Source organism: Coffea eugenioides, chromosome 6 (genome assembly GCF_003713205.1).
Source record: "Coffea eugenioides isolate CCC68of chromosome 6, Ceug_1.0, whole genome shotgun sequence".
Lineage (NCBI taxonomy): Eukaryota > Viridiplantae > Streptophyta > Magnoliopsida > Gentianales > Rubiaceae > Coffea > Coffea eugenioides.
In genome coordinates, this window is record NC_040040.1 from 1,175,826 (window position 1) to 1,192,131 (window position 16,306).

A 16,306-nucleotide genomic window follows, 5' to 3' on the forward strand; every position below is an offset into this window, starting at 1 on the left:
GTAATACCATTTTTAGACTGGTTCTTAGCCTCTAGCCAATGATCAAAAGAAGATAATGGGAAAAAAATCACCAAAATATGAAAATGGAAAATCCAGGTTTTATCAGGTTTCACTTGTTCTCGGTCAAACCCAATTTTTTTACTGAAATCGGGTTTGCAAGTTTTTGAAACGCTGTTTTTAAAGTTGACTCAACCCAAATGCCCCGCCATTTTTCGGTTTGACTAATCGGACCAGCCGATCCGATTCGAATTTTAAAACATAGGTCTCTCCAACACACTCCATTTTTCTTTACTCGTTTTATTCTATCACATGTATGGGTTATTATTATTTTACCATTCTTAAATTAAATCACTACTATCAATTTATTTCCTAACATTATCTTTTAATCACTTTACCCTCATAGGTAATTCAACTCAATATGTTAACAAAATTTTAACAAAAATATTCCTTTATTTTATATCATTACTATATTGTTATTATCACTTTATCCCTTTAAATTATAGTAATATAATCGTTTTATTTTTTAACATTACTTTATAAGCGTTTTACTCCATTGTTAACCTAACCAGTATGTTCAAAATTTTTTATATGTATTTACCCTTTTTATGTATAATTAAAAAAAATTGGAATGGCTCTTCTTCTATTTTCTCACTCTAAAAGTTTCAAAAACATAAAAATATAACGGTTTTCTCAAATTCTTCTTTTTGCACTTATTAATACTAGAAAATAAAGTAAGATGGGAGAAAAAAGGGACGGAAAATTAGATATTGCAAAAAAAAAAGAAAAATATAATATTATCGTATTACTTTAATGTTGTCATAATTAAAATTGGAATTTGTGGTAAATATAAAAGAAAAGTAAATTTAAAATAATAAAAATATTGAATTCTTTCTTATTTATATTTTTTTAGCCTCTCTGTCTCCCCCCCCCCAATTCTCCCTTCATACCTTTCTATTTTTGCCAATATTAATAAGATTACCAAGAAAAAAAATATTAATGTTTTGACTTTTTTTCTTGACACTAAAAAAGAGAAGAGCTATTGTACATTTTTTATTATTTTTATTATACAAATAGAAGGGTACCTTCTTGTAAAATTTTTAAATTTGATAAATTGATTTAATGGCAGGATAAATTGCCTAAAAATAGCTGTAGGGGTAGATTGATAATAAAAAAAATAGTTTATGGGGTCAAGTAATAATAATTTTAAGGGCTAAAAAATAACGTTAAAGGAGAAATTAATAGTAGCACCAAATGTTAAAAAAATAATGTAATAAATGATAATAATCCTACGTATATGGATACATCTTAGCAATACCTTTATCTAGCCTCTAATTGATTGGATGACTAGTAATACATACTAGTGATTGATGCACACTCGATGTATGTGTGCAAGTAAGAAAGCAATCTTATGTTGAACTAATGCAAAAAAAAAAAAATCATAAAAATCAAACAAATAATTAAATCAAGCAATTATCTATATAAAGTGTTTGTGTGGTTGAGTTGAAGTGGGTTAGCAGTAAGAGGTTATTTGAATGGTAAAAAATGGATTCTAAACTTATTGCCAGATTTTTGTAGTATCATGTACATGGGAAAAAACAATAAATGATGCAAAACTTAGAAATTAGAAAAATGGCAACAAATATCAAGGCCGTCGAGGAATGTGTAGAATCCACCAAGGAAGTTGATTGGGGATTCATTAATCTGTTTGCATGGAATGTTTTTTAAATATTATTTGGATAATTACAATATTTTTATGATGTAATATATGTGAAATAAAAAATGATTAATAATATAAAAAATAAATTTAAAATATGTTTATGATGCAAAAGAAATGTTATTTGAAAAAATGGAGTGTCTAAACAAACAATTTTGGAAAGGGGGAGGCATGTTGTGGGGTAGGGTGGGGCAGCGGACGCGGCTAGGTAGGGGATGGCTGAAACGACGAAGTATTGGAAAGCGGTAGTGTCGGCCACTCTGTCAGTCCAGCTAAGACACGGTTGGAAGCATCAATTAGCATTGGACGCATGCTCCTGGAGGGACCCCACATGTAGTGGCCATAGTGTGGGCACTGGAGATTGGCATGGACAAACACGTGTCCATAAATGTCTCGGACAGCCGTCCGTCCATCGTCTCCGGCCTCCACTGGCGACAAATGGTGATTTACTCTGGGTCACCCACAAAAAGAAACCAGCGGAAAATGCACGCTCGTGAGTGTGTAAATTAAAAGAAAATTTTATATAAAAAAATAATGGGCAGTTATTAAAGGTTTTATTAGATTTTCTAATGTGAGTTTTTTTAATTTTGTTTTGTACAAACAAAGAAAGAAAAGTTATTGGCGGTTTCTATTATTTAACTTTTTTGTGGGAATTTAAACAAGAAAATACAAAAAATGACAAAACAAAAATTTTACATCATGCCCCTCATCCCCCTTTATATATACTACTGCTAAATGCACATTCAATATGTGTCCAATGAAAAATATATAATATTTATAGTCATATATTTTAAATAAATTTTCATTATTGAAGCAAAACTTTAATCTTTTAATTTTTTTTTTATAAAATAATTCTGTGTTGATAACCATAATGCTCAGAAGTAGTTATGTTGAAAATACATGCTTAAATGGTTAAAAGTAAAAAATGTTCATGGGTAGTTATCTTGACAACAAATGTGTAGGTAGTTAGAGTAAAAATGGTTTTCATAGGGGCAAAAAATAAAAGTTCATAAAATAACAAATGTTTGCCTCAAATCCCTTCCTCTCATTTTATGTGCAATATAGATAAATATAAGATAAGATACCACACACTAGTTCTTTTTTCCTTTTTTTTAAATAAAAGAAAGAAAATAGAAAAATAAATGCACACTATTAAGTTCACAAATTCAATACTTCTGTAGAAAACTCTACAATAATAGATTTAATCGATCGGTATGAGGTCTATGCCCTGTCCACATTCACCTCTATCTTCTTTTTTTTTTTTTTTTTTTTTCTTAATAAAAAGGGATCTTCTCTTCTGGTCTTTCCAAGTAAATTTGAATTCTCTCTCGCCTTAAAAGATCCCAATCAATCCTCTCCTAGCATCAATTTACTATTTTCCATTGCACCAAAAAAAAAAAAAACTAGAATTAGCGATGCACACCTTTACTTATTTCTCGATTAAGGATATTGTTGAATTTAAAAAATATGACTTTAAATTTTTTTTTTCTATAATATACTAAAAGAACCCTTATCAATTCATATCAAAATACCATGAAAATTTTAGCTCAAAAAGGATAGTCATATTATTTTAACAACAATTACTATGCCATTAAAATTTGATATATAGAAATATATATGCCTATTTTTTTTTCAAAGTTATCAATCATGCTCAAATACTAAAAATGTGACTTTCTATAAAAGTATAAAAATTAAAAACGATTTCTCTTTTATGAGTGCTAGTTAATGCATCCAAATCACATCTAATCTATCTACCAGGTAAGTGGAAACAAAAAAAAAAAAAAGAAATCATTATCCTACATTTTAACTCTATTTTTCCACAATATTTAACGCATGAAATCAAGTCAACGGGTACCCATCGAACACTCATTAAACAGGCCCAAATCACAAAATTTACTTCGTTTGTATAACTAATTATTGGGAATTTTTTGGGTACTATTGTCTAAACATATTCTTCAATAATTGTTTAATTTTATTATTTTACATATACCACAACATAACATAAAATAGTAATAAAGAAACGTTGAAATAATAATATTGAAAAAGTCTGAAAATCGAGGGCCAAAATTGAAAACCGAAATCACGGGATGAGAGTATACGGAGGTGTCAAGAGGAATGCCATCTTTCTCACAAACTTGTCTTGTTGACGAACAAATTGGCTTACGAGACCGCGAGGAGTTATGGCTGCTACCAATGTTTGTAAATTAACTAATAGTTACTAGTGATAATGGCACACCTCACGTGTGTGCAATTTAGGAATAACCAACTTTTATATGAAAGAATTTAGTATAAAATTTTCAAAAAAAATTAAACTTTGATCTATTAAAAGTTTTTTTGAATAAAATTTTAATTAATTCAGTGGTTACAATAATATTTGTGGGTGGTTACAGGTGAAAATTAGTTGCAGTTACATTGATGGATGGATCATATGAGTAATATGCAATCAAAGGATAAATATATATATAATTTTATTGTGAGAGTAAAGTTAAAAGTAAAAAAAAATGACAAAAAAGGTTTATACCAAATCCAATACTTTCCGATTATATATATGGTATAGATATAATTTAAAACATTCGACCCACCAATTTATTCCAATACGCAGGCCAAATGTTAAGCAGAAATAATTTTTGCTTGAAAGCATCTTTAACTTACATTTTATCTATTTATTTTGATTATAAATAAATATGTAGGAGGAAGTAGCGGCAGTAGTAGAAGAGACTTGACTCCGATTCCGATTCCGATTCCGATTCCGATTGCTCTGCAAAACAAATGAGCAGAGAGACGCATTTTATTATTAATTATATCAGGCACTACGATTTTAACTCGAGTCCTCTACTTCTACTACTACTAGACTACTACTACTGCTGCTGGTGAGTAGTTACTTTTTCCGGGAGTGGTTATTTTCCTCTACTTATTATTATTATTATTTTTTAACCCATTTCTCGGGCGACTAGCGAGCCACTGTAACTAAAACCCTGGAAGCAAACCATTTTCATTCCTCAAAACTTCCAGCAGCGGCAGCAGCAGCATCAAGCTATGTCGGGTCTGTACAATCCCAACTTCTCACCTGCCAGAGCTGTATCTCCACAGATTAGAACTAACTCTGATGTTGACAGGTCTGCCCCTTCTACTCTTCTCTTCCAGTATCTTCTTTTTTTTCCTCTTCTTTTATTTATTTTCGATTTAATGGTTGTTCCGGAACTTTTTTCTTTCCATTTCAGAATTATATATTTCGACGAGGTTGCTTCTTTCCTTTATGAATATGCATATGTTTGTGTGTGTAGTTTTTTGTTTTTTGATTTTGATGTGGAGTTTTATTTGTCTGTGTATCGTCTTGGTGAACGCATCTCAGTAATCAGTACTTGTCAGAGCTGTTGGCGGAGCATCAAAAGCTTGGACCTTTCATGCAAGTTCTTCCCATATGTAGCAGACTCTTGAATCAAGGTCCAGTTTTTTCTTTTTCCTTTTTTTGCCCCCCCCCCTCCCCCCTTTTGTATTTGGGGTGTTTTGTTGTATCTTTAGATCTAGGTTCTCTGGTTTCTTTGGCTTCTAACTGCATTTGGGTCTATGGGGGCGATGGCTTGTGATTAGAATCTACATTTTAGATCCACTTGACTTATTTTTCCATGTAAATGACTGTTTGATGTTCGAATTTGGCTTTCTAAGTTGAGATTTCTTGTGCATTCAAGGATTATGCCTCTGCCCGCCATTATACCTGTGTCTCTTCGTCTGTTTTTTACTTCTTTGAGATGCATTGTGGAAATAAATAGTCACCTGATGATTTTGGGGTATTGTAGAAAACTGCTAGTTTCCCAAGGCGTTCCTTTTGGGTTGCAAGAGTGGAGTGGAGTGGAGTATTAAATACTTGAACAAGAAACAAAATGCCAATATTTGTATCCTCTTGATTTTCTGAAAACAAATAGTCACCTGATGATTTCTTGTTTCAGTATTCAGAGCAAATGTCTTTTATTGGATTTGATAACTTTAGGCATTGCTTATTATGAAGGCAAATAAAAGCATGGTTTAGACCATTCATTCTTAAAAAATATATGTAGAAGACAACTTTAGGCTCATCTCATTTTCAAAGAAGTTCGTCTTGAGATATAGCCATCTTTGAAGCATGTTCCAAAACCAGTTGCTTGATTGTTGTAGTCATCAACCTACTTCTTTGGAGGTATTGGAACTGATGATCTTTTTGATTCCTGTGTGGCATTTAAAATTTTTCCTCCAATATGCTACATGCTTCAACTGCATATTAAATCTTCTTGGTGTAGTCTAGTATCTCCGTATCATTCTTGTGATGCAACTGGTTAGTTGTTGTTGAGGCTTTTTGGTTTTCTTACTGATTTTGAGCGTTAATATAATATTCCAATAAACTTTTAATCTTTCAGAAATCTTACGGGTTTCGGGGATGATGCCAAACCAAGGTTTTGGTGATCTTGACAGACTGCGACATAGAAGTCCCAGTCCCATGGCTTCTTCGAATCTTATGTCAAATGTAGCTGGAACAGGAATTGCTGGTTGGAATGGACTTCCTCAGGAGGTATATCTGTTGTTTAATCCGGTTCTTTTGAACTCTCTAGCAGTTTCTAGTTTCTTTTCATCTAATACTTTTTCCGACTTTAATCTTTCCAGAGGGTACTGAATGTTAACTTTAGATCTTGTTGTTCCGTTAGCTGCCTCCTTCTTTGCATGCGCTACTAAAATTCCTACATAATCAAAATCGTTCTTAGAGAACAACCACAAACACTACAGTGGAGGAGGATAGAACAGAACTCATTACACTAAACGCCTCATTTAAGTCTGATAACAACAATCATGGCTGACAACCTAGTTTCTGACTTTGAAAGTTAATTATGTTATAGCGCTTTTTTAGATAGACAGTTATTCTAAAGTCAATTTAAAGCAAATGGCTTTTGAAATAAAACTTTTCATCATGCAACATGGCAATGACTTAATTTTTTAAAAAGAAATATAACAGCTGGAAAAGGGGGGAGGAAATTGGTCCCCTCTGAAGGCTATTTTTTTTTGGGTAAGCGGAAACTCAGAGATTAAAGTTCATATTTTATGCCAAACTTAAATGAGCATAGAGTGCACTGGAGCATTGCCATTGTTGTGCTTGGTACACTGACTGCACTCTCAAACAAGTTAGCCATCATGAATTCTACAATTGTTTTCCTCTGAGCCTTGAGCAAAACAAAATAAAAATAAAAATAAAAAAAGCACAGACGAGTGTGGTCTGCTCTATCTAACTGAAGATTTAACTTACATATGTAATATAGCATGACCTTTCAAGGTTTCATCCTACTGCTGAAATGAGCAGATATATTGAAGTGGTTGAAAGGGGGAAGCATCCTATTGCTGGATGTCCGTAATTGTCAATCCTCCAACAAATTTAAGACTTATTATGTGTATGGGCCTTCATATTACATTCTAAATGCATGAAAAATCATCGATATTTGATATGTGTATACATTTGTAAACATGGATACGAGGAAATGCGTCATGCTTGCTCTTCATAGGGCTATGATCTGGCCACTAGTGAATCAAGAAGATATATGGTCTTGGAAAAGAGAAACCGCTTCTTGCAATTGCTACTTGCATTATATATCACCCCTGCGATGGGAAAGTAGTCAGTAGAGCTTGTATAAAAAGCCTTTCTTAAAGAATTCAAGGTGGAAAAGCTTTTACTCGTTGGGTACTAAGAATGTTCTGCGAGACTATACAATCATCGGGAATTCACATCTGGTCTGAAGCACTGAGAAAGCCTTGTGTTCTGGTTTTCCTGATAGTGGCTTAGTGGTTAGGTTAATTGTGGATTGTAATACCCTCTTTTATCTGTGACATGGGGTTCTTACTTCTAAGTTGTAATTTTAATGGTTGACCGAACACGATCTAGGGGGTTAGTTCATAGTTTTTTTGCTTATGTACTCGCCTTGTATTGGTAAGAAAAGAAATTGCAAGCAGTAGTTCTGGTACAAATTGCTTTCGGCAGTTGTAGTAGTAGTGAATTCCTCAATCCTTTTGTCATTGCCTAAAGTTGTCCTGTCATGTGACGACTGTTCTTCACATGTATTATTACTCAATATGCGTGGATATAGGTTTTGTGTCTCTATGTGCATGACTCTGTTGCATGTTTAAGGGAAAATAGGGATTGGACTGAGATACAAGCTTTGCTTCCTGTGGCAGAGACTCAGTGGAACCCCTGGAATGACGATGGACTGGCAAGGTGCCCCGGCAAGTCCTAGTTCATTTACTGTGAAGCGAATTTTGCGCCTGGAAATTCCTGTAGACAATTATCCAAATGTAAAATTTATCCTTATTCTGGTATATTTTACTTGCTTGTTAATAACTGGAATAGTTATTGAGCTACCTACTTCTCTATTGTTTGTAGTTCAATTTTGTTGGCCGGCTCTTGGGCCCCAGAGGTAATTCACTGAAACGGGTTGAAGCGACTACAGGGTGTCGTGTATATATCAGAGGAAAAGGGTCAATAAAGGATCCAGATAAGGTAGCCCCATATTTGATTGTTGTCTTGTTCAGTATTGCTTCTCATGATATTCTGTTAGATCTTTTTCCCTTACATCATCCCCCCCCTCCCCCCAAAAAAAAAAAAAAGACAAAAGTGTTCATCAGTGAAGAAGCTGAAATGTGATAATCGGCAATTGGTGTACTTCTTTCAAGTGACATGTATTTGGTTTGAACGTTTTTTCGCTCATTATTTTCAAGGAAGAGAAGCTGCGGGGAAGACCAGGTTACGAGCACCTCAACGAGCCGCTTCATATCCTGATTGAGGCTGATTTACCAGCTAACGTCGTTGATATAAGACTGAGACAGGCACAAGAAATAATAGAGGAATTACTCAAGCCCGTGGTATGCTACATACATTTTCTTCAGAATTGCATAAGTTAACTACCTGAGATAATTGATGTTAACTACCTTATATTCTTTTTCGTGCAGGATGAGTCTCAGGACTATATAAAGAGGCAGCAGCTTCGTGAACTGGCCATGCTGAACTCAAATTTTAGAGAAGAGAGTCCAGGACCAAGTGGCAGCGTGTCACCTTTCAATACTAGTGGAATGAAACGTCCCAAAACTGGGCGTTGAAAAGTTGTATCTGCTGCTTCATTGAAGTACTACTTTCTGTTGACCTCTGATCTGCAGAGTTATGCCTGAACATATACAATTCGTGGCAGTCAAGTCTCCCTATGGCTCAATGCGCAGCTACCTAAGTGAAGAATTCATATGAACAGACAAAGGGGGTATTTGCAGACATGCGTTTTTGGCTGGATTTTTTTTTTAAATAATATTTTCTATTTATTATTTACTGAAGAAGATAAAACAGAGACAGAAACAGGACGAGAGGGGGTTGGAGTAGGGGTGGAAAAGGGAGAAACAGAAATTGGTTTATACAGTTGGCCTTTTGAGTTAGGTTTTTTTTTTTTGTGGTATAAGTTGTTGTAAGCTTCAATTCATTGGATTTATTCTTGTGTTAATATTTTGTAGTGTGAAATATGTGATAATTATTGGTTCAGCACGAACTGTGAAAGTGGGTTGGGGCTTGTAGGTATTTCCTTGACATTCTTCCAATGGTTATATAATTGTATTCTGTTGATACTTAAATATATGCTGAATGATGTTGGGGGAGATTTACATTTGGTGTATTGGGGAGCATCGATCGAGTTTTTTTTTTTTTTTTTTTATTTCTTTCTGTTTTGGGGAAGTAATCTGTAGTTAACACAGGGGGGTTTTGTTGATATTTTGATGCTTTTGCATGAGGGGAGCATGATTGATTTCAGTTTTTGAATGAATTTTAGTTTTAGTTAGTTTGTATTAACAATAAGACTATCATATAAGCTGTTGATCATGGATTGGAAGTCAGATGTAATTACAGTGGTGTAGTGTGCTCGCGGTTCTTCAATCAATTCATATTATTATTGAGGATTGGGTAACGTGGCAGTTTGGTTTTGGTCCAAATCAAATCATATTATTATAGAGAAAGAAAGAGCGGGGATGGATGGGATGGCTTTGGCCCACTTCACTTTTATTGGGCTTTTGAGCAGGATGAGGAGAATAGTTGGGTTGGGTTTGGGGGTGGAACGAGTTACCAGCGGAGGCTACTACTATGTAATATTGAATTGGCCCGATATCATATGTTGGCCTACTACTACCCCAACAACACTCCTCACCGTAGAGGCTACAACAGAAAGTAGAAGAAGTAGTAGTACTTGGATTTATTTATTATACTACAAAACAAGGAGGAGGTTGGGACCCAACCCAAGGGCAAGGCGAGGAAAAGAAAAAGAAAAAGAAAATGATGTGGTAGCAGTAGCACGTGGAAGTCAAAGAAAGGCGTGAAGCAAGAAACCACCAACAGCATATGATTGTCAATAACATATACTCCTTCGTACTTCCGATGGATACAAAGAAAAGCGGGCCGGCCGGCCGGCCGCCAGCCAACACATATATGTCCTTAGGGTTTTAAGATTCCTTGATTCATTATTACTACTCTGTCTTTCTTTCCTTCCTTCCTTCCTTACACTGACTATATATTTATTAGTACTAAGTAATATTTTTCCTTCTTCCTTTCCATTTCCTTAATTTTAATCTTTTTTTAGTATACTGCTATTAGGGTTAACTCGTCAGTAGTAGTAAGGGGGCGCTTGGTTCAAGTTTAGAAATTGAAATTGTAATTGTAATTGGAATTATACAAAAAAACTTAGTATGGATTTTGGACAAAGATATGATTACAAATGGGGGTGCTTGGTAAATATTGGTAAGGAATGGGTATCAAATTTAATAATCAAATTTTTATCTTTAATTTTTTTTTCTTTTCATATCTTTCTTCTTCCTCGTTCAAATGCTTATCCCACATACCCATCCCACCATATATATATATTCATATATAAATATTAATATTTTGTTTAAAATATATTTATATAAATATATAAATATATTTATTTATATATATTTACATAAATTTATAAATATATTTATTTCAATTTTGTTTTATAATATGTATATTAATATGTATATTTCAATTATTTATATTATATATATAAATTATAGTAATATTAATATGTATATTTCAATTATGTATATTAATATGTATATTATATATATTATATCAATTGAAATAAATATTATATATTTATATATAAATATTTTTGTTTAAAATATATTTATATATATTTATAAATATATTTATATTTATATATCTATATAAATATATAAATATATTTATTTCAATTTTGTTTTATAATATGTATATTAACATATATTAATATGTATATTTCAATTAATATTTATATTTTGTTATATATATAAATTAAATTAATATTAATATGTATATTTCAATTATGTATATTAATATTAATATGTATATTATATATAATATATCAATTGAAATAAATATATATATTTATATATAAATATAAATATTTTGTTTAAAATATATTTATATATATTTATAAATATATTTATATATATTTATAAATATATTTATATTTATATAAATATATATTTCGATTTTGTTTTATATATGTATATTAATATATATTTAATATACATATTTATAGAAATAAAAAATTGAAATAAAAAATATTATATATATAAATGAATAAATATTAATATATAGAAACAGAGCCAGTATATATTTTAAAAAAAATCCCAAAAATAATTTTTTTTTTAAAGATTTTGGAATCAAATGTGGGATTCATCAAAACCCTCCAATCTAGTTGGGGATTGAGAGTGGCTGATTTTTCATGATTCATTCCAAGATTTCAAAACTCATACCCATTAGCCAAGCAACAATTTTGGGACTCAATCCAATTCTTGATTCCTATACCCTCCAACCAAGCACCCCCTAAGGCTTCATTTGGATGGAGAGAAAAGGATAGAAAAGAAAGGATTCTGAGAGAAACCGTACCATTTCATTCATTTGGGAGTTCTAACATGGACAGAAGAGAAAAGGAAAGAACGGATAGGAGTCCCTCCAGCTGGTGAAAATTTTCCGCCCAAAAGTGGGAAGAAAAGGACGGAAACAACTTGGGCTGCCAAAAGACATTTCTAATATGACAATTTTGTCCTTTAAAAGCTGAGACAAAAATTTATTATTCCCATTATATCCTAAAATTCATTTGTGAAACCACCGGTGCAAGGCTTTCTCAGCTCTTACTTTCAATACTTGCAACTAGATTCACTTGGCTTTCTTCCGTTCAACACCCACAATTCAATACAAAAGGTATTTCTTCAACTCAATCTCTTCTTTCTTTCTTTCTTTGCTCAATCTTCTTTAGAGAATTATGAAAAAAAGGATTTTTTTTGTGTAGATTGTTATTGTTTATATTCTAAATTTTTTTGTTCATTTTCTGTCATAAAATTCTTGTCTGTGGGAAATCTTGATTTTTATATTATTGATTTGTGATTATATCTTGCATGGTTATGGTAAATGTAAGTTTCAGTGGTGATACATGAATATGAAATTTTAATGCATACATTCTATTTGTTTATTTGCCTGTGTAAGCTTCAAATTGTAAAATGATGAACACGGAGTGTTTGGCTGCATGTCAATATTTGTCAAAGTGTGGCCATGTAAACTTTTGTGTAATGTTTGTTAATTCTTCTGGACTAATTCTTTATGTTTGTCTAATGTTTGTTAATTTGAGGAAACTTTGCTAGTTCCAAAGCATCAACCATTTGCTCTGGCTAACATGCGCCTTTTAGTTCTCTACCTTACAAATAATTTGTCTAGTAAAATTGCTTCAACAACTATTGGAATGGATTTAAAGTGGAATTTTTCTCTTCTAAATGGAACTGGTTACCTTACAACTGCCGGACGTTCCAGCAAAATTGGTTGATGAATGTTTTAACGGCTCGATTTTGTTCTCCTTCAGTTTTATATGCAGGGAAGAAAATACTTTTGAAAATACTTTAACTAGTTTTGAAAATACTTTAACTGGTTACCTTATATGAGCATGTTATCATGTTCAAAATACTTTTGAAGATACAAGCTAGTTTTGGAAATTGAAGATGATTCCAATTACCCACTGGACATTTCATGTTTTGAAATTATGTAGATCATTGGATCCATATTTTTGCTTCGAAGTTGATAGAATTTCTTTTGTATCAGGAGTAAATGCTCATGTGGATTCGGAAATCTGAATGCTACGGGAAACCAAGTTGCATTCCATATAATCCTGGTTTATGTATATTTTGAGTTCACTTGGTTGCATTCCATTTTATTGAGTTCTCCTTATCTTGATAGTGACGCAGAGGCAGTTCGGCAAGATAATATATTGAAGCTTGAAGTTGCAGAGTTGAAGTCCAAATTTTGTGAGAGAACCCAAGCTCTCATCCATGGTGACCTTCATACAGGTCTATCATGGTTACTAGCAATTCTACTCAAGTTATAGATCTAGAATTTTCTTTCTACGCGCCGATGGGATTTGATGTTGGAGCTCTTATTGGAAACTTAATCTTGGCTTATTTTGCACAAGATGAACATGCAAATGAGGGAAATGACAGAAAGGAATATAAGCTGTGGATATTGAAAACTATAGAAGAGACGTGGAATCTTTTTTATAAAAAGTTTACTGCTTTCTGGGATGAACACAAGGATGGCCCTGGTGAGGCATATCTGCCTGAAATTTTTAATAATGCAGAAATTCATCTGTTGGCAAAACAGAAATATATGGAAGATCTGTTCCATGACAGTCTTGGATTTGGTGCTGAAAAAATGACAAGGAGAATTGTTGGGGTGGCTCATGTTGAAGACTTCGAATCAATAGCTGAGCCAGAGAAACGTGCGAATTATGAACGGCAAGCTCTCACCTTTGCAAATTTGCTTCTGAAAGAAAGACGAAGCTTCAAGAGCATTGGTGAAGTTGTGTCCGCCGTTCAGCAGTCTAAATCATGAGAAACTCCTCAAATTTATGATTTTAAATATTGCAAGGATAATTGAGTTAAATTGTGATATACAGTAATAACTCCAAAGGACAAGCAGAATGTATTCAAGGGTAATAAGAGATTTCTTAAGTTTTGTGTCCCAAAAAAAAATTAAAAAAAATAAAAATTGAAAGGGCAAATATGTAAAGTTGCATTCTCATAAAATCCTTTCTTTCCATATCTCTCCAACTCTCAAATAAGGGAAAGATGTTTCTTTTCTTTTCTTTCATTGAACTCCCAAACGAAATATGCATCTTTTCTCTTCTTTTCCTTTCTTTTCTAAGTTATCTTTTCTCTTCTCTTCTCTTCCTTCATCTACTCCCAAACTAAGCCTAGTGTTTCTTTTTTTTTTGCCCCCTCACTAGTCACTGGTCACTGGTCACTGGTCACTGGTACAGATACATTCTCCTTTATTATTATTAATTATTATTTGCATAAAATTAGTCACAAGTAAGTGAAAGAACTAAAAACTGCACATACCTACCTACCTTCCGTTCCGGCTACTAGTATCAACTCTCCTCTCCAGGCTCTCCTCAACAGCAGCATCGACTTTTTTCTTTTTTGAATTTTTTTTTTTTGGATTGGTACGGCGAACGGGCAGAGAGAGGGTGGGACGCCTGGACGGGGTTTTGGGGAAGTCTTGTCTTGAAAGCCTCCCCCCCCACCCAAACCCCCTGCTTGCCGGAAATGGCCACCATGGCTCAGCTCCGCTACTCTCCGCTTCCCGCCCATTTTCATAACAATCGCCTTAATCATCTCCTCTTTCCAGCCCCCAAATTTCCCCTCCCTCCTACTTGTCCTAATTCCTCCTCTGCTATCTCCTCCCCTTCTCAATCTGCTTTGCAATTATACGCCTCCTCCTCTAGGGAGCCCAGGTTTCCACCCGCCTTTGCCGCCGGCGGTGATAGCGGCAGCATCGGTGGCAACCGGGGTTTGGGCGGCGGCGGCGGCCCCCCTGATGAGTCCGATTCTTCATCATCACCTTCCAACTCCTCCTCTGATGATGATGCCGGATTCGGACCCATCGGGGCTTTTCTCAGCGGCTGGAGATCGCGGGTGGCGGCAGATCCGCAGTTCCCTTTCAAGGTACTCATGGAGGAGTTGGTGGGGGTGACAGCCTGCGTGCTTGGGGACATGGCATCTCGTCCTAATTTCGGCCTGAATGAGTTGGATTTCGTTTTCTCCACTCTCGTCGTCGGCTCCATTCTCAATTTCGTGCTCATGTATCTCTTGGCACCCACCGCAGGGGTTGGGGGCGCTCCTTCTTCTGGCCGTCTCCCCTCTATTTTCGCCTCCTGTCCTCCCAGTCACATGTTCGAGCCGGGAGCTTACGGCGTGTTGAGTCGGATGGGAACTTTTGTGTACAAAGGCACCCTCTTTGCAGCTGTGGGTTTCGCCGCCGGACTCGTGGGAACTGTCATCTCCAATGCCCTGATTAAGATGAGGAAGAAGATGGATCCCAATTTTCAGACTCCCAACAAGCCTCCTCCGACGCTTTTGAACGCTCTCACCTGGGCCGTTCACATGGGCGTCAGCAGTAACTTTAGATACCAAACCCTCAACGGCATCGAGTTTCTGCTTGCCACGAGCCTTCCCTCTTTTCTCTTCAAAAGTTCCATCGTCGTTTTGAGGTGCTTAAACAATGTTCTTGGAGGAATGTCTTTTGTCGTACTGGCCAGGTTAACAGGATCACAGGCTGCTGCTGCTCCTCCTCCTTCGTCTTCCACTGCTGCTGAGCTGGAACAGGAACAACAACAACTAGTCAAGGAGGAGGAGGTGGGTGCCCGGAAAGGTGGTGCTGCAGCTGGAGATGCTCTGCCTGCTGACAAAGTCAAGTTGATCAATGACGGAACAGGAACAGAAGCAAAACAATACTAGTACTAGCACTAGCACTAATAATAATGTGTCTGCTTCCTTCTAAGTAATTTTTTTAGCTGCCCAGCCAATTCCCTTTTTTCGCAGTTGAGGATTTTTCCTATCATCATTAGTAGTTCGTGTCTATCCATAAAAATGACAAGTTTGTTTTGTTTATGAATTCAAAGATGGTTGTCAATTCCTCGTCTTTTTTTTCCCCCTCCCGCTACTTTGGATCCTCGACTGCCTTAATTGCATTGTACTATTTGTTTTTAATCGATCATGTACCGCTGAGGCTGCAAATTACGGTCTCAGCACTGAGTTCAGCCTTTTCTTCGTAGTCTTTGATACTACTACTATTCTTATGCCAAGATTTCTCTTGCAACCAGCATTATGAGGTCCAAAAATCAGCCAAACATAGCAATTGATACGGCCGCATCAACACAGGTTCAAATTGCGATTGATATTCGTTTCTTGCAAATTAGTTACTGCTTGGTTCCATCCATGTCAAAGATGTCTTCTGCATCCCTGCGTGGTTTTTTTAGCTTTGACATGATTGATCATCTCCTGCAAGTGCAACTTTTCTACTTCATACAATTTACAAACCATTTGGTTCTTTTCTACTACATACCTAGGAACCTGAATTACAAATCGTTTGCTTCGGTTTTGATGATTTACCAGGTTAGACGTCTAGCAGGACCAAGGAAAGAAATAAAACAGAAACTGTAGAAGGAAAGATAATCAAAGTTCCACGAGATCCATGTTTAGAGGCGTCTATTTCATGTCCTGAAA

General features: G+C 34.8%; 2 protein-coding genes and 1 pseudogene across 2 annotated transcripts; all 3 read left to right on the forward strand.

Moving 5' to 3' along the window:
* The first annotated feature begins 4,673 nt into the window (after window positions 1–4,673).
* On the forward strand, window positions 4,674–9,367 carry LOC113775225 (KH domain-containing protein At2g38610). Its single transcript, XM_027320010.1, has 7 exons — window positions 4,674–4,830; window positions 5,067–5,158; window positions 6,106–6,257; window positions 7,904–8,020; window positions 8,109–8,225; window positions 8,444–8,587; window positions 8,675–9,367. Exons 1-7 carry the CDS (start codon window positions 4,751–4,753, stop codon window positions 8,819–8,821), a joined length of 849 nt encoding a protein of 282 aa, XP_027175811.1. The 5' UTR covers window positions 4,674–4,750; the 3' UTR covers window positions 8,822–9,367.
* Window positions 9,368–11,668: 2,301 nt separating this feature from the next.
* LOC113776470 lies at window positions 11,669–13,631 on the forward strand (annotated as a pseudogene).
* Window positions 13,632–14,111: 480 nt separating this feature from the next.
* LOC113774576 (protein RETICULATA-RELATED 3, chloroplastic-like) lies at window positions 14,112–15,902 on the forward strand. The gene has a single exon (XM_027319135.1). It carries the CDS (start codon window positions 14,348–14,350, stop codon window positions 15,536–15,538), a length of 1,191 nt encoding a protein of 396 aa, XP_027174936.1. The 5' UTR covers window positions 14,112–14,347; the 3' UTR covers window positions 15,539–15,902.
* Window positions 15,903–16,306: the final 404 nt, after the last annotated feature.